Raw genomic sequence first — 27,415 nt, 5'->3', positions numbered from 1 at the left:
ATGCTCCAAGTGAAGCTGAAGAAAGCATCTTCGTGGTTCAGAGGTTTCTCAGCAGAGGAGGATTTAGCTGAAACAGCTGAAGTCACGTTTGGTTTTTACAACAATGACAACAAAAAAAACACCAGTTTTGCTAACAGATGTAGAATTTTGCTGGAGCACAGCTCTTTACAGTTTATGTTTACATGAATTTCTAAATTAGTATAAAACATCAGAAACAAAGAAAAATCTTGTGCATAATATGGCAGAATCCTTTTTTTATGCGTCTTGCAAACATTAAAAATGACACCTCAGAAATAAAATCTCAAAAGAAATTTAAACAAAACTTTATTTAAACATTAGGAACACAAAGCAAACACTAAAACTAAACCTAAACAATGATCAAACAGAACAAGAGGATACTGAACCTTAACCATCATGAAATGTATGATCATGGTTTTCCTGGTACATTTTAATAATGAGGTGATAAACTTAACTATTGCAGAAAGCATGTTCAAAAGTTGATTAATTCTGAGATCAGAAACCTTAGCCCCTTTTTCCATTAGTACCTACTTGGATCAACTTGGCACAATTTGCCAAGGTTTTCCATCTGGTACCAGGTCACAGTACCTGGTATCAGGTACTGTGACCTGATTCTTTACAAATCCTATCATGTGAATTCATGGATTTTTTTTTCACATTCTGTCTCTCACAGTTGAAGTGTACCTCTGGTGCAAATTACTGACCTCTGTCATCATTTTAAGTGGGGGAACTTGCACAATCGGTGGCTGACTAAATACTTTTTTGCCCCACTGTAAATCCCTGCTTCGAAATAAACTCTTTTTGTAGGTTTCATGTTGCGTATTGATTACACTGCGGGACGAGTGCTATGACAACAACCACTCACATTAGATAGTACCGGATTGTAGTGGAAAACCAGTCAAGTTGTGGGAAGTCGATCCAAGTAGCTACTAATTTCAAAACAGGCTTTTGAGTGTTTGGTTCCAAAACAGCTGATCAGAGTAGAGAAAGGAAGCCATCATTAATGGAGCTCCAATATCACAATTCACCATGGGAACAGGTAAATGAAGAGCAGTGCCTCCATATGCCAGTGCTGACCACGAGGCTAATTTACAAAAACAAAAATGGCAGGACCACTCACAGCTGTCCAACATTTTCTAAGCATGAAACTTTAATCAGTATGGATTTTCATGTGTCTCTTTGCGTGTCCGAGATGACTGAATCTTTTCTCACAAAAGCTACAGGAATACGGTTTCTCACCAGTGTGCCTTCTTACATGACGTTGCAACTCATAGTTCTCTCTGAATCCTTTCCCACAGGTGCTGCAAAGATGCGGCTTCTCACCTGTATGAATTTTTAAGTGATAATACAAATGTGCACGCCGACTGAATCTTTTCCCACAAACGGTACAGATATGGGGCTTCTCACCTGTGTGAATCCTTGCATGAGACTCAAGATGTGATTTATAGGAAAATCTTTTACCACAAGTGCTACAAGGATATGGTTTTTCACCTGTGTAACAGTTACCATGATTTTTCAAAGCTGATATCTGACGGAATTGTTTCCCACAGGTGCTACAAGAATACGGTTTCTCACCTGTGTGAATTCTGAGATGTGCATTCAGGTGACATTTAAACTGAAAATGTTTTCCACAGACGTCACATTTCAGAGACTTTTTCTTTGTGTCAGTTTTACTTTGATTCTCTGAAACAGCAGGGTTGTCTACTCTCTGACTGTGACTTCCGTTGCTGTGATGTCTCCTCTTCTTCAGCTCTGCATTTCTAGTTGATCCTGAGTCCACATGCTGGCTTGCTTTCTGATCTCGGCTCTCTGCTTCAGGAAAGCTGTGAGAAAGGAGATGCTCAACGTTTGTTTCTGATTCAGTGTGTGCACTTTCCTCATAAGCGGCTGTCACCATGAAGGCATCAGTCTCCTGCTTCAGTCCAAGCTGCTCTCCCTCCTGACTGCTGCACACTTCCTCCTGTTCCTCTTTAATCTGTGGAGGCTCTGGGTCCTCCTCAGTCAGACTGGAGTTCCTTTCTTGGATACAGACCTGTTGGTCTGTAAGAACCTCCTCCTTCTCAATGACATGTTGCTGTTGGAGGTCTGAAAAGACAAATGTAGGGGGTGGGGGTGACAGAAAAACAAACATTTGAGAAAATATGTTCTGATCTGAAACATTAACAGGTCTCTCCACAGTGAGAATGTGTCTCACATATACAAGTGAAATTTAAAGTGTACAAAATTTGACAAATTATTTGAGCACTGACGCAAGTTATCGTTTAGTTCTGGCACTCTTATTAGTAGAATGATCTCTTTCTGTTTACAATGTGAAAACTTTGTCACCGAGTGTTATAGTTTTAATGTGGAAAGGTCTTAATCTCGGGTAAGTAAGCAAGAGTTTCTCTGCATTTCTGTGTAAAGAAGTAAACAAATGAACCAATCACAAACAAGCTGTTTCTGATTGGTGGAGTCAGGTCAGACAACTATTTAAATGTGACTTAGTGACACACAGTCACACCTGTCCACCCAATAAAAGATGGGTGATCTTTTTGCTGAGTAATCTGACATTTTCGCCTCACACATAGTCTGTCTCACTCCCTTGGGCTGGAAGTGTATGTATAGTGATTATGCTGTAATGGGATTGTAATATTATTTTATGCCATGTTAGACCCCTAATTAAAGATTGTGAATTATTATGTAGTTTTAGTTTGCATTATTCTCCTGAATTAGAAGAAGGTGATAACTATTGCATTTGTTAAACTGATTTGCATTACATTAGACTGCTGATTTATTGTGAATGAATGATATTGTTTTATGATGCATTATACTGCTGAGTTATAAGAAATACTGTTCGCAGAAAGTCATCGCCTTATTTGTCTGATTAGAAGAGAACAGAACATGCTGGAGTTTTCTGCCCCATCTCAGCAGGAGCAGATAAACAGGGAGCCAAGGTCGTAGCTTAGGCGCCGTGTGAGAGAAAGAATGTGAATGTTTAGGCTTTTATGATAAGGTGGGAAAACCAGAGGCTATAAGAGTTTGATCAATGCTCCACCATTTTGAGATCTGAGGCTGTCTGTGTACGGTGTCCATCTCCCAAGCGTGTGATCATTAAAATCATCGTTTGACTCAACCCGGCCGGACCAGTGTTGTTATTGTGGTTTTTCCTCTTGAATCCATCCCAAATATTTGAATCCGTAACAGTGTGCTGCAAAGTGCACAAAAATCAAAGAATTTTGTGTTGAGGATAGGGCTGGGCGATATGGCCTAAAATTCATATCGTGATATAATTTGAAGCACGTGCAGTAACGATATATATATCGCGATATATTCTTTTCTTCTGTATAACGTATTTTCCACACTATAAGGCACACTTAAAATCCTTTAATTTTCTCAAAAATCGAGAGTGTGCCTTATGTATGAATTCTGGTTGTGCTTACTGACCTCGAACCGATTTTGGCGTGCAGAAATCTGTTCAAAGATGTTTTAGTACAACTTTGGTAAGCCGCACTGCTTGATGGATTGTCAGAGCATTACGGCTGCTGTAGTGAGGAGCTTCGTGGAGTAATCTGGGTCCAAAACTCCGTCCACTTCAGGTCCCAAAGTCAAACGAATACTGAGAGTTAAAAACGGTCTAAATTCTTTCATCTTTAATAAAATCATCAGCGTTGTTGCTCTACCAGGTGTAACAATTTAGTTTAACATCCATGCATCCATGAAAACAGAATTTATTACATTTAACGGAGTTAGAAGTTAACAGGAAGTTAGCTCGTTAGATTCCACCCAAACATGTTGTGCTACGTGATTGCTACCGACACAGCTATGTTAGCATAACATTAGCACAGTGAAGCTGGAGGATGAACGCCAACTTTTTTCCACTCATTAAAATTTAACGTGAGGGATTCTGGTGGTCAGGGACAAATGCAATCGCATAGCAGGATGCTATACACGGGCCAAACATCAGTCAGGAGAACAACTGAGATTATTCATCCACAATACGAGGTTAGTTATTAATATACTGCAACAACATGGGAATAGAACAGCTGCGAGAGAATTCAACATTAATGAATCAATGTTACGGAAGTGGAGGAAGCGCAGTTTTTGGCTTTCCCCATATTTCAAAAGTGCTTCATCTCTTTGCTATGACTGTCGGTATAGTTTGCAGATGATAATGATTTTAGCCGCTGCGATGCTTTCGACCAAAACAGGCGCAGCTTGATGACATCATCAACATGCGCTATCGCGATAGAGCGGTATAGTGAAAATCTCTATCGTTGGCCAAATTTATATCGTTTATATCGTATATCGTTTATATCGCCCACCCCTAGTTGAGGATTAGTCCAGTTACTCAGCGAATCGTTGCGGCCCTAGTATAGATCATGATAGTTAGAAAATTAATTTGGTCTCACAGGAAAAATCCTTAGTTTGTTTATCTTGAAGGTAGGGATCATTTTGTCTACAGTGATGCAAACTAATCACACAACACCATGATGCTGTGTGGAGTCTTACAAGGGACAAATCACAGGGCCCTCTTATTGAATCTGCATATGGTTCCTTTTTGTGAAATCTTTCAGGAGTTAGTTGATAAGTTGTCTTATCACAGCTATGCTGATGATACCCAGATTTATTTGACTATGTCATTATGTTTGTGTCCTAAAAATGTAAACAACACAACAAAAATTACCTCCAATTCATCCATTCTCTTCCACTTATCGGGGCTGTGGGAATTTGCAGCCTATCCCAGCTGCTATAGGGCAAGAGGCAGGGTCTTTTTCTCCAATTGATCTTTCTCATTACATTTAAGTAATCACTTCCTCCAAACCATCAACATGTCTTTTAGAACCCAGTTCTACAAGACTGCTTAAAGAAGTCCTAACATTAATTTGTGTTTCAATCTTAAATATGATCAGCCTATCACTACTAGTCGGTTATGTACCACGGGGCTTCAAATTAGCGGTAATTAAGCTGTTACTTAAAAACCCATATACTTCACCTAGCTGTCTTAACTAATTATAGGCTGATCTCCAACCCACTTTTAATCTAAAAAAAGTCTCAAAAGAGTAGTTGTAACAGCTTGCTGATCATCTGCAAAGGAATGGCTTATTTGAAGAGTTTCTGTCAGGTTTCAGAGCTCATTGCTGTACAGAAACAGCTTCAGTGAAGGTTACAAATGATCTTCTTATGGCCTCTGACAGTGGACTCATCTCTGTGCTTGTCCTGCTAGACTTTACTGCAGTGTTTGATCAATTAGAGCATGTTGCAAGTATTAAAGGTACTGCACTGTGGTGGTTTGTTTTAATAGACTCCAAGTTGTTCATGTAAATTGAGAGTCCTCTTTATACATTAAGGTTAATAATAGACTTCCACAGGGTTCCATGATAGAAAAATTGGATTTACATTATACATTCTTCACAATCCGACAAGTACAGTGCAACGGATGAAATCCTGTGCAACAGAGTTTATGTTGAATAAGGTTTTAGTTATTTATTATATTGAATTACCATGTTCTACCTTATTTTTATAAATTTTATATAACTTTTTGTTTCTGACACCGCAGAGAGTGCTCTTAATTTTGTTGTATGTTACAATGACAATAATGATATTCAGATTTTTATCCTTAGTTATGCTGCAATAGGTCAAGGCTGTGTTTCCTCTTTACTAACCTGTTTTACTCATTATGTTTTTATACAACTCACTGAATTGAATTCATATTCATTTCTGGCTCTCTTCCACAGCATGTCCTTGTCCTGTCTTCCTCCCCTCACCCCACCCAGTCGGAGCAGATGGCCGCCCCTCCCTAAGCCTGGATCTACAGGAGGTTTCTTCCTGTTAAAAGGGAGTTTCTCCTCCTCTCTCCACTCTTGCCAAAGTGCTTGCTCATAGGGGGTCATATGATTGTTGGGTTTTTCTCTGTAAGGTGCTTTTAGAGCCATACATATGGATTATATAGAGATCACGTTTAGTGCAAATCCTGTTGTCTTTTATTTTCTGTTATAATCATTGGGCGAGTTTGACTACAGTTTAACATTATTGTGAAATTTTGAGTTTAATTTTAAATAAATAAATAAATAAAGAAGAAAATTATTAATATAGCACCTTTCTGGACAGAGTCACGAAGTGCTACTGAGTCCACAGTTGTTAAACTTAGAGGGAGAAAGTTCCACAGTGGCAAAGCTCTATCACCCTTAGTTCTCATCCTTATGTGTTGTATAGCAAGTAGGCCCTGATTAGGTCATCTCAGTGACCTGCTAGGGACATAGGGCTGTAGAAGATCAGAAATATGTGCTGGTACCATATGTGTTGGATCAAGGACACATCTAAAAAGTGCAGGAAACCAGCCCTCGACACCTGTGACTTAGAGGATCTGGTCAAAGCCTAGCTGCAGTGTTTTGCACAACCTGCAGACGATCCAGGGAAACTTTGCTTAGACACATAAACAACTGAATGTCATCACCATAACAGTGACAGAAAATGTCCTCAAAGGAGCCCATTATATGCTGACAGGGGAGAAGATATATTTAACAATAAAGCACCCAAAACCAAATCTTGAGGGACGCCATAAGTAAGGGAGGTAGAGGATAACCTAAAATTAGAGACCACCACAGAAAACCCACAGGTGATGTAGATAGAACCACTCCAAGGCAGTTCTAGATACACCAACCCAATAGTTGAGCCTTTCAAGCAGGATGTGGTAGTAAACGGTGTCAAATGCCAACGTGAGGTCCAACATCAACAAAACAAAGCATTTTCCTGCATCGTTACTCATCAAAATGTTACTAGAGACCATAAGATAAGCTGTTTCCATGGAATGAACTCTACGAAAGCCAAACGGAAACCTATCAAAAATGCATTGTTTATCCAGAACTGTTATAAGTTGCTTAGTCACAACCCTTTCTAGAAACTTAGCAATTAATGGTAATTTAGAGATTGGCCTGTACATCATGAGGCATCATAGAGGATCAGATGGATAGCTAAACCAGGGGATCATACACCAAGACAGCCAGTACATCGTTGACACGAAGTGAGAACAGCAGGGCAGAGAAGAATAACACAAAATTAGAGTGGGACAAACTGCACCTGGCAGCGGCAGAGCCAAACACAGGCACCATCATACTGAAAGTCATGAAAGCGTTACTTCATGTTAAGCATTATCAGAAAAGACACTGAAAGGATAGAAGGATCACAGATGAACAGAACAATACAGGGTCACTGCATTTGCCGTGTTTAGTCAAAATACGATGAAGAAGTTGTAAATGGAAATATTTGGATCATCATCTTTTGTATTTGCATTTTTTTAACTAAAGATTATTGCAAAAAAAAGAAATTCAGTTTTGCGTGAGTTACTTTTTAAACAGTGCTTCAAGTATGACACAGATACTAAATCTACTCCCATGACAAGTACTATATGAATAGAAATATGAAGTGAATGGATTGATTGGCCAGGAGCTGTTGGGTCAGCCTGTCATGTGACCGATTATGAGCAGGTCTATTTCATATTTATCCTATTTTTGCACATTTATTGATGGAGGCAGCACAGCCTGCTAAGAATGACTGAGCCTATTAACATCACTAACATGTGACACATTTAGACATCATACTTTGCTTCAGTCAACAGAAACTTTAACCACTGATTGCTTTCTTGCTTTTGCTGCAGATGTAAAGACATTAATTACAGCATTATTTGTAATGTGGACAGATTTTGTTCTGATGCTTTGGGGAGTCACTGTGTGTGTTCACTTTGAGGCTCTCATGGAGAATAAATGGAATAAACAGTTGGTGTGGACGCTCATCTTCATCAATGTTAGTCAGCAGACAGTTTTCACACTGTCTCATTAAGAGTGTGTGTGCTCTTCCTCAACTATCACCGTTTGCTCCTCTGAATTCATCACCAAAGTAACAGCTGCCTGCTCTCAGCTAACATCAGCTTAGAGAAATCCTGGAGATGCTGATAAACTTTCAGATTTATCACCAATCAACTAAATACCGAAGAATCTGAGCTTGAACAGCACAGAGTTAAAAACATGTCCATACCTGTGATGTGTGAGTTTCTGTCGGGTTTCCGGCTGATATCCAGCAGTCTGTGCTGACGGTTGATCTCCTCCTCATACTGGACGATGGTTTTTTGAACCTCTGAGAAGATTTCTTCACAAACAGCAGTTAGTCTCTCCTTGATGAACTCTCTCAGATACTGAACTGAACTCATCGCTGCTTCAACTCAGGCTGAGTGGATCGATACCGACGTTTGTATCAGATCCACACTAACGTGATAGTTCTGTATCGAGGCTGCTAAATGTTAGCCGATTAACCCGAGTCCAGACAGATTTTTGTGAAGCGCTATTGAGGCGTTTCTTGATGACGTCAAGTCCCGGGAGCCGGTGTTGTGCCAAAAAGTGATTGTCTGCCAGAAACTGATTGCCGGTGTTCCAGATCTACTGGCGTTTAGATCAACTGGCGTTGGTCGAACAGATGTGTGGCAGTCTTGCGTTTCAGGAGCTGCTACCGACAAACCAGCAAAAAAACGCCAAATGTGTCATCTGTGACACTTGTGAGGTTGTCTCAAACACACTCCGTCAGTCTTGATGCTGTTGAACAACAAAATGTTTAAAAATGTGGCGAGTTTACCTGGTGATATCCTCATGCGCGACGCGATCGCGAAAACAGCAAACAATTAACACCACGCCGATGTTGTTCACAGGACAGCAAGAGTAAACGATCGGGAGACTCTTGTCGTCGTTCCCCTCGCACGGTTTATTTCTCCGATTTCAGCGTTTTTGCTTCACAACTACAGCGTGCTGTTTACTTTGTGCACTAACATGGACTCGAGTCAACCAGCGCCACCTCTGGCCAAGTGCCACAGCCTACAGCCAGATCAACCTGTGACACACATCTGCACCACGTTTGAATTCGTGTCATGCACATTTGTACCTTTCAATTGTGTCTGTTTGTGCGTCATGCAAATAAACCTTTGAAATGAATGAAATGATATCATGTATTTATTATCAGCCTACATTTGTACAAAATGCCAAATGACATACACATAAGAATCACCATCCTGATATCAATACTTTTGCCCATACGAAAAATGTCGTGAACACACTAATATTTCACCAGTGTTGTAACATCACATGTCGTTAGCATAGTCTGCCTGTGTCTGCCCTCTGCAAACAAACATGTTAGAGTTGGTTGTGATATACAGTCTGCATAAGTGTGGTCAATCTAATAAACATTTATAAGGAGATGGCAGTTACTGTGAATGTACAGCAGTTACACAGTGATTAGTAATAAACAGTCAGACAATGACCCTGACAACCTCATTCAATCCTGCAGATTGCACCTTCTGTGGAAAGTGGTACCACACGGTGTGTGTGGACTTTCCCTGTGCAGAAGGCGACTACAGATGTTGTGGGTGCTAAATAAACAGAAAAAACTGATCCCTGTTGTCTTTGCTTACCGATTGTTTTTAGTGTTGACAATCCACATTGCTGGCATTGCATCTTTCAACATGTTTGTGGGTAGATTTGGATGTACCAGGGTTAAGTGCAGCCACTCAGCCTCTACTCAATGTGATCATAGCAGCAGGTGCAGATGTGTCACAAGTTAATCTAGTAGTGGCCTATGGTCATGTGTTAGTGGTGGGAACAGTCATATCCACTCACTCTCACTGGCTGTTTATTACTAATCACTGTGTAACTGCTGTGAATTCACAGTAACTGCCGTCTCCTTACAAATCTTCATTAGATTAACCACACTTATACAGACTGTATATAACTCCAGCCATGTTGATGAATTGCCTATATTGGCTGGTAATATTCATTTTCAGGGAAAAGACACAGACAGACGATGCTTACAGGATGTGATGTGACAACACTAATGAAATATTGATGTGTCATATTTGTCCAAGGTGTATTTCATTGTTATGGAAAAAGAGAATATTAAAATCATGATGACCAATTGGAGTGGTGATTTCTATGACTTTGTGTATATAATTTGGAATTTTGTACAAATGTAGGCTGATAATAAATACATGATATCATTTCATTCATTTCAAAGGTTTATTTGCATGACGCACAAACAGACACAATTGAAAGGTACAAATGTGCATGACACGAATTCAAACGTGGTGCAGATGTGTCACAGGTTGATCTGGCTGTAGGCTGTGGCACTTGGCCAGAGGTGGCGCTGGTTGACTCGACTCCATGTTAGTGCACAAAGTAAACTGCACGCTGTAGTTGTGAAGCAAAAACGCTGAATTCGGAGAAATAAACCGTGCGAGGGGAACGATAACGACGACAAGAGTCTCCCGATCGTTTACTCTTGTCGTCCTGTGAACAACATCGGCGTGGTGTTAATTGTTTGCTGTTTTCGCGATCGCGTCGCGCATGAGGATATCACCAGGTAAACTCGCCACATTTTTAAACATTTTGTTGTTCAACAGCATCAAGACTGACGGAGTGTGTTTGAGATAACCTCACAAGTGTCACAGATGACACATTTGGCTTTTTTTTTGCTGGTTTGTCAGTAGCAGCTACTGAAACGCAAGACTGCCACACATCTGTTCGACCAACGCCAGTTGATCTAAACGCCAGTAGATCTGGAACACCGTCCGCGGGAGCGCGCGCAGCTGCTTAAAGCTGCAGCGCCCGGATTACTTGCGTTGCCAGCTACTTCCGTGCAACTGATATAACGTGGGGGGGAACCAACACATTTATGCCTTTGTTATTAGGCAAAGGTATGCATTTATGGAGCTTTAACGTTTCTTGTAACCGAATTATGACGCTTATCAGAAGGTTGCTTTCAGTGTGTAGCGCAGTCACGAATGACTACACGCATCACGATGGAATAATTAATGCCTACAGGTTTAGTATGTCTACTCTCGTTGTTCATATTTGTTATAAGACTGTCGAATAGTGGTTAAAACAATAAAGACCTATTGTGCCAGTATCACCATGACTCTTTCTTGTTTGTGCAGAATAACGACTGAGAACATGGCATTTTAGCGCTACCAAAAAGTGATTGTGGCCTATAACTTGTCACTGAAACAATATTTCGGCTTCAAACTTGTTGGATATATTCCAGAAGGGTTACATGTGATATATTAAATCCCAAACACTCTCCAAGAGCTGCTACCGCCCCAGCCTTCCTCTTTAGGAAGCTGGGTGACCTGTGTGATGGTCCAGTGGGTTCTTCTTGTGGAAAGTGAGCGACTCTTTCTGTTTGAATTATGAGAGCTATGAGACGTAACAGTAGGCGGAGCCTCTCCTTGTGACTAAGGAATTACTTTGGTTCTCATCCATCAGATCTTGTCTTTGTTAGAGCTGTGCGATGTGACCAAAATTTTATATTCTGATATAAGTATGTATCCCGACAATGATATAAATCACAAAAATGTAACATTTCTGTAAATTCTGTGAATCTCGGGCAACTCGACTTGCGTGAAGTGTTTCCAGCTGGAGTCGAGTGTTTTGACCGATGCACGAAGCTATACATTTTTAGACATAAGTTGAAACGGCCGCCATTTTCTTTTTCAGTATTTATTACATGGTGTGCTGCGGGGAAAAGCCTGTTCTAACGTTAATTTTTTTTAGCACCTAACGGCTCTTTTTTGCTTCTCATCCATAAACACTGCATACTCTTTCACATGATTCATTTTATTTAGAAAAATCTCAACAGGATCTTCAGCTTTATTGTGAAAGGTTTATGTGGAAAATAAACAAGCGGAGCCACGCAATCATGGGATGTTGCCAATGACAATGTATAAAAGCAGTTGCTTGTCTGTCTGTAGTGTGGTTATTTTAAATATAAGAGAAAGAGAGAACTGTAAGAAAATAATATAGCCACTACAGTGACCATCAAAATGGTGAAAAACAATATTGCCGTAAACAGTTAGTTTTGCGACACAAAACAAACGATAGTGTAAAATGAAACGATAGATGTTTTTATATTTTCAGCCGATATATATCGTGTGAGTGTGTGTACAGTGTCCATGTCTGTTTGTCTCCACATTGGACGAGTGTCGAGTATGTGTATATGTGTGCATGAGGGGTGGAGGAATGCACGTTTGTGTCTGTGTCTATATGTCAGCTTGGGTCTTAGACTCCACCTCTCTGGGAACATCTCAGGCCCTCCAAGGTATGGAGGCCTATCTCCCCCCACCAGACTCCCTGCCGGTGGCTGATGCCCTCACACGTCGGTACGTTGGTGGTTCTCGGTGTCCAGGCTGGGTGCTCAGGTATGTACCCGATGTGGGCCTGGCACCCATGGCTCAGTTGGGCCCCTTCTAGGGGCTGGGGGGCCCTCGGGCCTCTGGGCCCGGGGCTAGGTCCGTTCTGGCATAGCTGGCACCTGGCAGAGCCCCGTTCGCTGTCACCCCCTGTGGCTTCTGCACCGTGTCTGCTGGGTGACCCCTCGTCTGGGGCTCTCCTCAGCTCTTTCCAGGACAGTGGCACAGTTGCCCCTCTGTTGGTCCTCCATTGGGCTCTTGCACTCTGGGGGCCTCTGGATGTCTGGGGCCTGGATCTCCTCCATGCCTGCTTCATGACCTGAGGAACAGGGCTGTGGCTCCCCACAACCTCTAGCAGATTGTTACATGGAGAAACCTTTTGAATACAAGCATGCCCGTCCACACATGTGTTCACAGACACAAACTACACTTTTCTTGGCTGCTACCTCGAAGCACACTGTGCTCTGTTGGTCTTGCGTGCTGCACAATAACATTCAATATTTAATATTTACCGTTATCTACATTTATTTAGGTTATTGCAATGATGTTGTGTTTATTGTGTTGCTCTTTTTTATGCTTTTTTATGCTTTCTTTCCCCCCCCCCCCTAAACAGGTGATCCAGGTGATTTTTTCCTCTTCTTTTTTAAATGTCCTCTCTCACTGCCCCTCTTCCCCTCTGTTTATCTTTCCCTCTCTTTCTTTCTTTCTCCCTTTCCTATAGAATAGAATAGAATAGAATGCCTTTATTGTCACTATACAGTAGGGCTGCCACAAATGATTATTTTGATAGTCGACTGGTCACCGATTAATTTTGCGATTAGTCGACTAATCAGATCATGTATCAATTGGACGTAAAACGTACAGCTTATTGCACCAGCAGCATCTGCTCTTATATAACTATCATTAGCTTTAAGTGTTTCAGGTCTGTGCTAACTAAAAATAAAGACAAGATGATAGTTTGTTAAATTTTAATGAAATTTGCAGATTGTTTCGGTGAAGTTTAATAAACTCCTTGCTGTCTAAAATGTAACAGGACACCGGAGTAAATTCTCGAGCATCTCACACTTCTGATGATCAGCTGTCTGCTTGACGTTTATTCAGCTGTGTAAAAACTATAACTTTAATCTCAGCCAAACAGGAACAAATAAAATACTTAAAAAAAGCCAAACAATAACATGTTTAAGTTATCTAAGTGACTTATATATCATGTTTAACCTGAGCAGCGAAAGACGGCGGTGGGTTTGAAAACGATTTGCCGGGAGTCCGGTGTTCTCACGGCTCTAGCTAGCCTTGCCCCCGGCTCGCTATCGAGCTAGTGGGTAACAGACATCTCTGAAAACGTCGGAGCACTTTTGAAAATATGCGGTGTCTTGATAAACTGAGCAGATATTTGAGGTTTGCGCTATGAATGGGCTGCGCTATGAATTCTGGGACAGAGCTACTTCTTCTTCTTCGGGGTTTAACGGCAGCTGGCATCCTTGTACATGCAGTGCTGCCATCTTCTGTTTCACTCTGTTATTACACTCTTAAATCCTACTACTCATTCCTGCGTCTTTTGGGATCTTACAAAGCTTCAAACGACGCGTCGACTATTAAATCAGTCGTCGACAATTTTAATAGTCGACGTAATCGTGACTAGTCGACCAATCGTGGCAGCCCTACTATACAGTTGTACAATGAGATACAGAGCATCTCCTACTCAGTGTAAACATGCTGGGGGGGGGGGGGGGGGTACAATTCTGCAGCGCTATGTACATATGGACAGTATTAACAAAGGAAAAAACATATATACAGTGGGTCAAAAAAGTGTTTAGTCAGCCACCGATTGTGCAAGTTCCCCCACTTAAAATGATGACAGAGGTCAGTAATTTGCACCAGAGGTACACTTCAACTGTGAGAGACAGAATGTGAAAAAAAAAATCCATGAATCCACATGGTAGGATTTGTAAAGAATTTATTCGTAAATTAGGGTGGAAAATAAGTATTTGGTCACCTCAAACAAGGAAAATCTCTGGCTCTCACAGACCTGTAACGTCCTCTGTAAGAAGCTTTTCTGTCCCCCACTCGTTACCTGTATGAATGGCACCTGTTTGAACTCATCATCTGTATAAAAGACACCTGTCCACAGCCTCAAACAGTCAGACTCCAAACTCCGCCATGGCCAAGACCAAAGAGCTTTCGAAGGACACCAGGAAAAGTATTGTAGACCTGCACCAGACTGGGAAGAGTGAATCTACAATAGGCAAGCAGCTTGGTGTGAAAAAATCAACTGTGGGAGCAATCATCAGAAAATGGAAGACATACAAGACCACTGATAATCTCCCACGATCTGGGGCACCACGCAAGATCTCATCCCGTGGGGTCAAAATGATCACGAGAACGGTGAGCAAAGATCCCAGAACCACACGGGGGGACCTGGTGAATGACCTGCAGAGAGCTGGGACCAAAGTAACAAAGGTCACCATCAGTAACACACTACAACGGCAGGGAATCAAATCCCGCAGTGCCAGACGTGTTCCGCTGCTGAAGCCAGTGCATGTCCAGGCCCGTCTAAAGTTTGCCAGAGAGCACATGGATGATACAGCAGAGGATTGGGAGAATGTCATGTGGTCAGATGAAACCAAAGTAGAACTTTTTGGTATAAACTCAACTCGTCGTGTTTGGAGGACGAAGAATACTGAGTTGCATCCCAAGAACACCATACCTACTGTGAAGCATGGGGGTGGAAACATCATGCTATGGGGCTGTTTTTCTGCCAAGGGGACAGGACGACTGATCCGTGTTAAGGACAGAATGAATGGGGCCATGTATCGTGAGATTTTGAGCCAAAACCTCCTTCCATCAGTGAGAACTTTGAAGATGAAACGAGGCTGGGTCTTCCAACATGACAATGATCCAAAACACACCGCCCGGGCAACAAAGGAGTGGCTCCGTAAGAAGCATTTGAAAGTCCTGGAGTGGCCCAGCCAGTCTCCAGACCTCAACCCCATAGAAAATCTGTGGCGGGAGTTGAAAGTCCGTGTTGCTCGGCGACAGCCCCAAAACATCACTGCTCTCGAGAAGATCTGCATGGAGGAATGGGCCAAAATACCAGCTACTGTGTGTGCAAACCTGGTAAAGACCTATAGTAAACGTTTGACCTCTGTTATTGCCAACAAAGGTTATGTTACAAAGTATTGAGTTGTATTTTTGTTATTGACCAAATACTTATTTTCCACCCTGATTTACGAATAAATTCTTTACAAATCCTACCATGTGGATTCATGGATTTTTTTCCACATTCTGTCTCTCACAGTTGAAGTGTACCTCTGGTGCAAATTACTGACCTCTGTCATCATTTTAGGTGGGGGAACTTGCACAATCGGTGGCTGACTAAATACTTTTTTGCCACACTGTATATATAAAATGTACAATATACAAGACGTAAGTAATATGTAATAAATAGTGTTATGTATATACAGTTGAGTTATTGCACATAGAATTGGTATTGCACAGTGGTGGTCCATGTGGGAAGTTGGGGGGCTGTGTTATCTGTGCATGTGTGAGTTCAGGGTGGTTATCGCTTTGGGGAAGAAACTGTTTTTGAGTCTGTGGGTTTTTGTGTTGATGCACCTGTAGCGCTTCCCTGAGGGAAGCAGGCTGAACATGTTGAAGCCAGGGTGGGAGCTGTCCTTGATAATGTTTGCTGCTCTGGTGAGGCAGCGGGAGGAATAGATGTCCATCAGGGACGGGAGAGGGCGGCCGATGATCTTTTGTGCTGTCTTGACCACACTCTGAAGCCTCACTCTATCTGCTTTGGTGCAGCTGCCGTACCATACCGTGATGCAGTAGTATCCTTCTATACTTAACAGGCCGAGCAGCAAAGTCAGCTTCTTTGTCACATTTCTACTTTTTGTCCTCCTCTTCTTTCGTCCTCAACAACTGTGCAGTAAAAACTTCTGAACTTGGCACAATGATGAAGGGATGAGGCTTTATTTTCAAAATGAGGTACCACTGATTCTTTGGAAATTAGTCTAATCATTTAAGACGTTACTCACTCTCTCTCTCTCTCTCTCTCTCTCTCCAGACTGGCTCTCTGATGTACTCGCTCACTCCCAGTGAAAATCTGAACATTGTCTTCATCTAGGCCTCCAACTTTCCCTCATCCTACGCCTGTAACTAGTCCAGAATGCCGCAGCACATCTTTTAAGCGGCACCAGAAGACATGATCATATTACACCTGTCTTAGCCAACCTTCAATGGCTCCCCGTCAAATAACGTATCGTTTTTAAAATCCTTTTGTACACTTGTAAAATTTTAAATAACTTGGCGCCCAGCTACTTGATTGACCTCCTTGACCTATATACCCCTAAGAGAGCACTTAGATCCTCTAATCCAGGGCTGCCCAATCCCAGTCCTCGAGAGCTACTATCCTGCAGCTTTTAGATGCATCCCTACTCCAACACAGCTGAATCAAATGAATGGCTTGTTATCAGGCCTTTGCCAAACACGATGGCATGCTGAAGAGGTAATCAAACCATTTGATTCAGCTGTGTTGGAGTAGGGATGCATCTAAAAGCTGCAGGACGGTAGCTCTCGAGGACCGGGATTGGGCACCCCTGCTCTAATCAATCGCTCTTACAGCAACCAATGTCCCGACAGAAGACTAGGGAGGATTGTGCTGTTGCTGCAGCTAAACTTTGGAATAGCCTGCTGATTGATGTCTGTGCGTCGAAACAAATTAGACTTTAACTTCCACCCAGTTCACGCTTGTGCCCGCCACTTACCTCTAACAATTTTGTAATGATAACTGTATTTTCTTTGTTCTTCTATTGTTGTAATCCTGCAACACAGCAATTGTGTGAAGCAATTTGATGTTAAATGTGCTATAGAAATAAAATTGAAACTGAAATATATACTTTGAGACTTTGTAAGTGTTAGTGTGTCTATGTAGTCATTTCTACTGGAAGACCATATTCTGATCAGTGAATCCTAGTATCATTCTCTATAGGGCCATGTTTGTTTTCCAAACAAAAAAGAAGAAAGGTAAACTAGAACAACGATATGGAATGAGGCATGTTTATCCAAAAGGGTCAAAACATCAATTTCTGCATTTACAGTATATAAAACAACATCAGAAACAAGGTAAGTAAACAAACTTTATTTATACATTACCTTTCGCAGGTGAAAAACTACAAAGTCCTTTACAATAGAAACAGGCAATAAAAACATAAAACAACATACTTATAACATACGGCCTAAAACTATATGGCCTATGACTCCAAGAACACCGTCCCCAATGTTAAACATTGAGGTGGAAACATTGTGCTTTGGGGGTGTTTTTCTGCCAGGGGGACAGGACAACTGCACCGCATTGAAGAGAGGATGGAAAAGGCCATGTACTGTCAAATCTTGGTTGAGAACCTCCTTCTCTCAGCTAGGGCATTGAGAATGGGTCGTTAGTGGGTATTCCAGCATGACAGTGATCCAAAACACATGGTCAAGGCTACAAAGGATTGGCTCAGCGACCTTAATCCCATAGAAAAATCTGTGGAAGGAGCTGAAGGTTCGAGATGCCATGAAACATTAATTACTCAGAGGATCTGCAACGAGGAGTGAGACAAAATCCCCACTGAGATATGTGCAAAACTCGTAGACAACTAAAAGACACATCAGACCTCTGTGATTGGAAACAAAGGTTTTGCCACCAAGCAAAGGTTTCAAAAGTTTTGCAAAGGGACCAAATATTTATTTCACTAAATAACGTGCAAATTGATCTATAACTTTTTTTGCATTTTTCGGTGTTGTTGTTCTATCACTGTTCAAATAAACTTACCATTAAATTTATAGACTGATAATTCCTTTGTTAGTGGGCAGACTATAAAGATTTCAGCAGAGGTTCAAAAGGTTTTTTTCCCTGACTATATAATAATGAGGTAATAAACTGCCCTATTCTGGGAAGCATATTCAAGAGCTGATTAATTTTGACATCAGCAATTCTGAGTTTTCAGTTTCAGTGCATAACAAAAAAAAACAAACAAAAAAAAAAAAACAGCAGAACCTCCATCTGTCAAAAAGAAGTATGACGAATCACAACCCATTTTCTGAGGAAGACACTTTAAACAGCATGAATTTTCATGTGAATCTTTACATGGTCAAGCCGCCTATATCTTTTCCCACAGCTGCTACAGGAATACGGTTTCTCACCTGTGTGAATTCTTACATGACGTTGCAATGAAGAGTTTAGTTTGAATCTTTTTCCACAGGTCCTGCAAAGATGTGGTTTCTCACCTGTGTGAATTCTTACATGACGTTGCAATGTAGAGTTTAGTTTGAATCTTTTTCCACAGGTCCTGCAAAGATGTGGCTTCTCATCTGAGTGAATTTTTACATGATCACTCAAATGTGACTTCTGAAAGAATCTTTTCCCACAGGTGTTACAGGAATGTGGTCTCTCACCTGTGTGACGTCTCTTATGGCTAATCAATTTGGATTTCTTTTGATAAAGCTTTCCACATATGTCACATATCAGATGCTTATGCCTGTTCTGAGGTTTACTCTGACTCTCTGACACAGAAGTGTTGTTTACTCTCTGACTGTGACTTCTCTTTCTGTCATATCTATTCTTTTTCAGCTCTGCATTTCTAGCTGATCCTGAGTCCACACGCTGGCTTTCGTCATGATCTCGGCTCTCTGCTTCAGGAGAGATGTGAGAAATGAACTGCTCACTGTTTGGTTCTGGTTCACTGTAGTCACTTTCCCCATAAGTCGGAGTCTCCATGAAAGTATCAGCCTCCTGCTTCAGTCCAAGCTGCTCTCCCTCCTGACTGCTGCACAGTTCCTCCTGTTCCTCTTTAATCTGTGGAGGCTCTGGGTCCTCCTGGTCCAGACTGGAGTTCCTTTCTTTATTACAGACCTGCTTCTCTCTGGTGACCATCTCCTCATCATGGACACTCTGCTGGTGAAGGTCTGAAGAGAAATAGGGAATAAATTAACTAATAACAAACATTTGAGAAAATGTATTCTGATCTGAATCATTAGCAGCTCTCTACGTAGTGACCATGTAACAGTGAAATTTAAAGAGTACAAAATGACAAATTATTTGGGCACTGATGCAAATGACTTATTTCTTATTAATAAAGATCAGTTAAATGTGTGGATGTCTATAAATGTGTGAAATGTAGTGATGTTGGTGTGTTTTTTGGTAAATGAAAGTGGATTTCTCAGTTTAAGTGTTACACATTTGTGCTGCTTCAGAAACTTTTCTTTGTGCTCGCAGTGTCAAAGCTTTGTTACTGAGTGTTATAGTTTTAATGTGGCTTTTTTCTTAATCCAGTATAAGTAAGCAGGAGTTTCTTAGCATTTCAGTGTCTCACTCATTTGGGGGGGAAAGTAAACCAATGAACCAATCAGAAACAAATAACAACTTGAGTAGTTTTTCTACAGTGGAAATTGTAATGTCCTATTAGACAGATTACAAAATTCACTTTATCTCCTAGGAACAAGGCTGGCAACTCCTCCCCCTTTTGTGAGTGTGGACGCTTCATCTCTTTGCTCTTTAAATGCTTTGCTTCTTTTATTGATTTTTATGCTGATTTTTTCCCTTTTTTCTGTATGAGCTTACCTGCGATAGCTTCTGGACACTTATAGATCATTAGGACTAAAGTGTTCTTAACAGAAACAGCAAATTTTATAGTTACCTTATCCTCAGCGCTCTGTGTGTCTGTGGCCTAGACACAGCTGAAGCCTGATTACAGCGTCTGGGCACCGAACAGCCTCAATAGCCTGGAAAGGTGCTAACCGCTAGGCTAACTAGCAACAAGATGCCTCCCCTCTCCACAGATGACTACCACAGCCTCATGCAGAAGATTGCAGTACTGGAGACAAAAAATCATCGCTTAGAAGTAAACGTGGAGGTAAATGGACTGTGTGGAAATGAAACAACCTTGCCTTTGATTCAAAACAATGGCGATGAGCAAGCTAGTACACAGCTAAGGAGCACAGATAACATGACCAAGAAAGTAGACTCCGTGCATTATTATAAATCCTCAAGTGATAATCCCCCCTTGGACTGTCTTGGTGCAAAACCAAGACATAAATCATGTCCCCTGGAAGGGGGAGGACGTATCACAGGCAAAGCACAGCGAGCTGAAATCTCTGAAACCGACTGGCCTTCACTTCCTACGAGACAGAGAAGCTCTTCTACCCCTGTATACGGGAGGAAACAGGACTGGACAACCGTGAATAGGAAGGTTAACAACAAACCTCCAAAACAACTGAATGTGAAACTGCAGAACAGATTTGTATAGTATAGTATAGTGACAAAGTTGCTAAGTTGGCAACACTGACAAACACTAAGGGATAGCAGCACCCCTTTATGAAATGCAAAACACCATGATGCTGTGTGCAGTCCCACAATGACCAATTCATGGGACTGTCCTATTTAATCTGCATATGCTGTCTCTTCATGACATCTTTTAGGAGTTAGCTGTGATAAGCCATCTATCAAATATGTAAATGATACCCAGATTCATTTCTGTGCTCTCATTATGTTTGTGCCTTGGAAAAGTGGATGTCTGGACACAACTAAAACTTAATTCCATTCATCCTCCTTCAATTAAACAGAAAAAAAGACAAATCCATTTAGTTTACATCTTCAGACTTCAGACACTGAAGACCTGTGTAAAAAATTACAGAGCCTATCCAGGAAAACAATGTCGTAACCAGAAACTGCTCTAACCCTAGGCCGTAACCTTCCTACGCCTAACTATACATCATATCAATGCAGCCTTCAACATCTTGAATGGCATGGAAGGTTGAAAGGAGCTTCCAATTACAAAGTAAATCGGGGCGTAGATTTCTTACAAAGGTTTAAATCAAGCTTTACTTTCAATGGCCATATTAAAGCAACACCTCTGAAAGATTGAAGATTGTATGTGGCGTTCCTCAAGGTTCTATTTTGGGACCTAAACTTTTTAATTTATATATCAATGATATCTGTGACGTATCAAAAAGGTTACATTTCGTTTTAATTGCAGATGATACAAATTTTTATTGCTCAAGAGAGAATTTGAAAGATTTGGTTAAAATTATGGTTTCTGAGATGGTAATATTTAAAAATGGTTTGATGTAAATAAATTATCTTTGAATCTGACAAAAACAAAATTTGTGATATTTGGTAATGGTGTAAAGGAGGAATAAGTTATTATGTCTACTATTGGAGAATTGATTGAAAGAGTTACTGAATTTAGCTTTTTCGGTGTAATAGTATATGAAAATTTAACTTGGAAATCTCATATTGAGTATATTAGAAAGAAAATTGTCAAAAACATTTATATTTTGGGAAATGTTAGAGATTTATTAGACTACAAGTCAATGTGAATCTTATACTTTACATTGTTTTTCTCATACCCCAGTTATTGTATGGAAGCTTGAATACCATAAACCTTCTATACTTATTACAGAAGAAAGTGATACGAATGATTCATAATGTTAAATATAGAGAACATACAAATAAATTGTTTATAAAATTGCAAACTATTGAAATTACAAGATTTAGTGAAACTACGGACACTATGTTTAAGGCTAAAAATAATACTTTGCCTTTCAAGTTACAAAATTTAATTTCAATGTGTTTGGGAGGTGAAGACAGCAGAAGAAAATATAATTTTAAGCATCAGCTAGCTAGGACTACACAAAGATTAATGAGTCAACGGTTAGGGGTATACGACTGTGCTGAACTCTCTTCATTATAATCTAAAGAGTTGTACAAATTTACATTGTTTTAAAAAGTGTTACATGTTTAAAACGATAAATCAATATGAAGAATATGAAAGAAATTGGAGTTCATAGAAGGGGATTTTTTTTCTCCCTCTTTCTTTCTCCTTATTTTATTCTATTTACTTTTTTTTCTTCTCCTTGTTATTATGTGATGTGGTATATTGCTGATTGTAAATGTGTTGTTTGGTCTGTGTTAGGATTTGGAGATAAATGCTAGTGTGTTCCCTGGTTTATGGTGCCCACTTATATTAGTTGAATCGCAGATAGAGGGCGGGGTTTAATAAGAATATTTTCTTCTTCCTGCTCCTTTTCACGCATGGTTGGAGTGCTATATCACGGGAAAGCATGGTTTGTGTGTATGAAAGGATAAAACTGTTGAAACTGTTGAACCAAGTGTGAAATAAATAAATAAATAAATGAAGGCTGAATTAAATCCAAACCATTAAATTATTTATGGCAATATTAAACAAATACATAGGAATGCTTTCTTACATTTGCATAGTAACTCAAAAAATACCAATATCCTCTCTAGAAAAGCTAGTTCATGCATTTATTACTTCTAGTTTGGACTACTGTAAATTGATATTACTGGGATGTCCTAAAACTCCATGTAAGGCTTTGAGTTGATCCAAAGTGCTGCAGCAAGTGTACTGAAAGGAACTAGAAAGAGAGAGCATATTTCTACTATATCGGGGTCTCTTCATTAGCGTTCTGTTAAATCCTGCTTTTCACACACAAGTTCTTGAATAATCAGGCTCCATCTTATCTTAATGAGCTTATAGTACCATATCACTCCATTAAAACACTTTGTCTTCAGGCTGCAGATTTACTGGTGTTTTCTAGAATATTTGGCTAGAGGAGACAGACAACCTCTTTACTTTTAAGAAAGCATACAGTTAGGGCTGGATCAGGTAACCCTGAATCCTCCCATAGTTATGCTGCAATAGGTGTAGACTGCTGTGGGATTCCCATGATACACTCAGTATTTCTTCTTCAGTCACCTTTCTCACTCATTATGTGTTAATAGACCTCTCTGCATTGAATCATTACAAATTATTAATCTCTGGCTCTCTTTAACAGCATCTCTTTGTCCTTTCCTCCTGCCCTCACCCCCACCGGTCAGGGCAGATATCTGCCCTGCTGTGAACCTGTTTCTTCCTGTTAAAAGGGAGTTTTCCCTTCTTACTGTAGGAGTGCATTGAAGCAACTGTTGTTAGGATTGTGCTCTGTATGAATAACACAAATTTGAATTGAATAGAAATTAGAAATGTAGCTAAACTGAGAGATCCATTTATTTATTTCTTGAGGAGATGGCTACTGCAGCTGTCTTTTTATTGACTTTCCTAAAAGACACGACAGCTGTTTGTATAGTGGTCGCTACATTTGACAGCTATTCAAAGGTTTTTTCTTGTATTTCTGTCAGTGTTGATGGTGTACTTGCACATGAACCGCTACACTGATGTGTCACTCCATGCCCTGCCACCCACTGGCTGACCAGTTATATTTGTTACATATATTCTTATATTATTATAAAATATAATTGAAATATATGAAAAAGTATTTTTGTTATGTTATCGTTTTTACACAGTGTTTATTATTCATTAATTTGTCAAAACCTATATTGTCCACCTAAGTGGACATGTAAAAAACTCTGTGAAAAGTACATGTTTAAAAAAATGAAGTTCAAAAAATTATTTTTTTTCCCATGTTTAAAGATGAATAAAAATATGAAAAAAAATCCAGATTGAGGTTGTCATCATTCATGTATGAAAGGGTTAAAGGGTCACATGATCTTATTTCAAAAAAGTATAAGCTAGCAACCATTATTGTAAGCTAATGTTTTAATCACCCCATCTTAGCTTTCTGATACTTAAAAAAAACTATGTGGAAACATCTAGACTTATTTGCATTCAGACAGCTTTTTAATCTCCACTTTAAAGGCTGTAGGTTGAAGCCATTGCTTTAACACTCTGTATAATCTTAAAATGTATTGTTTTATCTTTAAGGCTCATATACCCTGATTTCTTTATATTACATAATTACCTCATGATTTGTATCACACATTTATGTTTTATCTTTTATTCTACAAATATGTATTGGAAGTGGACTGCACATTGACACTAGCAGAAACAGACAGAAGTGTTCTGAGGAATTTGATGGGGCAGGTCTCTCTGGACTAGTGATGTCACCAGAAGGTACAAAGCTTTAAGGCTCACTCTGCTAGAGGTAAACAGCGCTATAAAATTTGGTGTTAGGCAATGCTCTCTTTGCCCCCATTCTCTAATTCTGCAGGCCTTCTCCATGAGTCATATTTAGTTTTATTATGACCATCACAGTTTTACATACCTATTCTGTGTGACTGCATCTCAGGTTTCCAGACCATCTCCAGCAGCCTGAGCTGCTCTTCATCAGTCCAGACAATAATGTCTTCAGCCTCCTGCTTCAGTCCAAGCTGCTCTCCCTCCTGACTGCTGCACAGTTCCTCCTGTTCCTCTTTAATCTGTGGAGGCTCTGGGTCCTCCTGGTCCAGACTGGAGTTCGTCTCCTGATTACAGACCTGCTGCTCACCCAGACTCTCCTCTTCCTCACAGTCATGTTGTTTTGTGAGGTTTTGAGGAAAAACAGAGTGACAAGATTCTCTTGTTATATTTGTAATGAAAATGTTGCATTTTGGTGTTATTCTTGTATGTTCCCTGTAGATCTTCATCACCAGGTCATGTGATAATGTCCTGATCAGAGCAGGCGTTCTTTAGTTGGTCCATTTTATGATGAAGAAGACAGAAAGAAGGTCCATCAAACAGTTCTTTTTATGGGAGCAAACACAGAGCCTCAAGCAGAAATACTGTCTCAACAGGGAAAGTTAATAACCACTGTCACAACAGAGCTCAACACTGAAGCTCACAAAGTAAAAATGCCATTCTGGGATTTTGATTATGACACTGTGAAACGATGGTATGAGCTCCTGTAGAAACCAAATGTCTGTATGATATCAAGCTTGTTATAACAAAAGAGACTTTTCTTCAAAGAACTACTCCACCCACAATCCTAAACTGAAAAAGGCAATGTCTGAGATTGGTGGAGTTCACTGTTATTATGCAAATGCTCAAATTTGCAAACTAGAGATGCACCAATTGAGTAGCTCGCCGGCCCATTTCACACACATATGTTATCGTAATGGAGCAGCATGATAAGACTGACTGAGTCTATCAACATCACTAACATGTGTCATTAAAACGTTTACCTCTCTCTTATAAAGTCTCTGCTGTTACTAGGACCTAACCTATCAGTGACCATGAACCTGCACCAGTGCAACATAGTCCATCACTGGACACTGAACCACAGCACTGATAAATAGTTTTCACACTGTCTCATTAAGACTGTGTGTGCTCTTCCTCAACTATCACAGTTTGCTCCTCTGAATTCATCACCAAAGTAACAGCTTCCTGCTCTCAGCTAACATCAGCTTAGAGAAATCCTGGAGATGCTGATAATCTTTCAGATTTATCACCAATCAACCAAACACTGAAGAATCTGAGCTTGAACAGCACAGAGTTAAAAACATGTCCATACCTATGATGTGTGAGTTTCTGTCGGGTTTCCGGCTGATATCCAGCAGTCTGTGCTGACGGTTGATCTCCTCCTCATACTGGACGATGGTTTTTTGAACCTCTGAGAAGATTTCTTCACAAACAGCAGTTAGTCTCTCCTTGATGAACTCTCTCAGATACTGAGCTGAACTCATCGCTGCTGAGGCTGGGGCTGGGCGGATCGATACAAATGATACAGACATATTGGTATAAGACCCACACTAACGTGAAGGGATCAATACTTTAGTTTGTGTTTCTCACAAATACGGGCCATTCAAGTCTGTCAGGTTTATATTGTTGATTGTCATTTATCCTTAGAAAAATAAAACCATATATGCTTAGAGGTGAATAATTGATTGTGTAGTGATAGGATGTGTGATCCTTAGTAGTTTGCAAAGACTGTGTGTCTTCCAGAGTGTTCTGGCATTCACACTCAGATCCTGGAGTCACAAGAAGAGCTTGTACCTTCTTTTATTGTTTTATGGTATAGCAAACACAAGTACATCTGTTTTAGTCTAGGTGCCTTTTGTTTAGATGAACTGCTGGACTGCAGGTTTAGGGAAGTCGTTCACAGGGTCACATCTTGATTTAGCTAGTAGGCCATCACTGTTTCCCTCATCAGATCGGTTGGTTTTTGAGCTGTTCTTTACTCAAGTGAACTGGCTTCACGCTTCTAAATAAATTACAGTACAATGTTTCTAAATCTCACTGCAACTGCTGCGTCACAATAATCTGTCCTGCTTCATAAATCTGTCCCATAGCTTATATAGTAACACATATCTTATTTTCCTATATCTACTTGTTGTAATTCAGTGGAACTTATTTCCTTCATCCATCAATTACCCCAGCTGAAGTAAAAATATTAATAACAATAACAATGAGCTGATTCCACATGATGTTTGTCATGTTTTCCTGTCTATGCTGAGCTCGTTATCACTTCAGCCACTTTATCACCATCTTGTCACTTTTTCCACCACATTGTCATTCTACCTACTGCTTGAACACTTTGCCCAAACTGCACCTCCTTTCCATTTACTAGACTCAGTCGTGTGTCTTTACCTTGCTGAACCACATCCCTACAAACACTCATCAGAGAGCCGTTCCTCAGTATTATATCACTCTTAACCTCCCTGCATGCTTATTTATCGCCGTTGTAGCTGAAACTGGTTCCACTCACCGAGCCGAAGACTTTTTCTTCTGGAGACAGTTTTTTAACCTCGACTTAAATCCGTCCTCGTGTCTCGTTGTCACGGTTACATTGCGCTCACTGTCCGTTTCATCCACATTACAGATTTACTTTCACTGTTTTTTTTTTTTTTGTATTTTCCCCTCTTGTTTGACCTTTTTTTCACCCCCGTTCTTCTCTCCCGCCATCGACTTCTGTTCTTACTTCACTTCCTGAAACGTCACGTCGCTCTGCCGGTCAAACCTCTCATGGACCCTCCCCCCTCCTCTGTTTGTGTGTGTGTGTGTGTGTGTGTGTGTGTGCTCCTCCTTACCTCTCTGACCTGTTAAGCACTACCTCTTCTGCCCGTTCACTTCGATCTTCTTTTTCTATCCAGCTTTCTGTGTCTTCTTATGGCCTCACCACCACGGGAAGCAGAGCTTTTAGTTGCTCTGCTCCCAGGCTGTGGAACTCTCTGCCCCCAGATATAAGAAACATTGGTTTGCTCCCCCAGTTTAAATCAAGACTCAAAACCCATCTGTTCAAATCTGCATATTCACTGTGAACCCACTGTTTGTTCATTTTATCTTGTGCTTTTGTGTTTATTGCTCTTCTTTTGTCAACGTTGTGTTATGTGTTTTATTCTAGCATTATTATTATTATCATCATCATCATCATCATCATCAT

General features: G+C 40.4%; 1 protein-coding gene across 5 annotated transcripts; it reads right to left on the bottom strand.

Moving 5' to 3' along the window:
- Positions 1–688: 688 nt before the first annotated feature.
- LOC146579367 (uncharacterized) lies at positions 689–26,976 on the bottom strand. 5 transcript variants are annotated; one of them, XM_085269297.1, is made up of 4 exons: positions 26,741–26,976; positions 25,547–25,735; positions 1,913–2,103; positions 1,633–1,827 (listed from the first exon to the last, which is right to left on the bottom strand). In XM_085269297.1, the coding sequence occupies exons 2-4, from the start codon at positions 25,716–25,718 to the stop codon at positions 1,765–1,767; spliced, it is 426 nt and encodes a 141-aa protein (XP_085125423.1). In that variant the 5' UTR covers positions 25,719–25,735; positions 26,741–26,976; the 3' UTR covers positions 1,633–1,764. The 5 variants fall into 5 exon arrangements, with proteins under 5 accessions (XP_085125422.1, XP_085125423.1, XP_085125424.1 ...); XM_085269298.1 differs by having other exon boundaries at positions 1,701–1,841; XM_085269294.1 differs by lacking the exons at positions 1,633–1,827; positions 1,913–2,103 and adding exons at positions 17,343–19,165; positions 24,323–24,556.
- Between the last annotated feature and the right edge of the window lie 439 nt (positions 26,977–27,415).

Source organism: Mchenga conophoros, linkage group LG3 (genome assembly GCF_057382185.1).
Source record: "Mchenga conophoros isolate Kocher_MC1m ecotype Shallow Benthic linkage group LG3, M_conophoros_male_GT1.1, whole genome shotgun sequence".
NCBI lineage: Eukaryota > Metazoa > Chordata > Actinopteri > Cichliformes > Cichlidae > Mchenga > Mchenga conophoros.
The sequence above is the reverse complement of the archived record's forward strand: the minus strand, read 5'-3'. Positions and strand labels throughout refer to the sequence as shown.

Coding starts and splice junctions, on each gene's coding strand:
- LOC146579367 (XM_085269294.1), bottom strand. CDS start 25,718: ATGAGTTCAGCTCAGTATCTGAGAGAGTTCATCAAGGAGAGACTAACT. Junction 24,557..25,546: donor CAGAAACTCACACATCATAG/GTATGGACATGT, acceptor ACTGTGAGGAAG/AGGAGAGTCTGGGTGAGCAG. Junction 19,166..24,322: donor GATGCAGTCACACAGAATAG/GTATGTAAAACT, acceptor ATTTCTCTTCAG/ACCTTCACCAGCAGAGTGTC.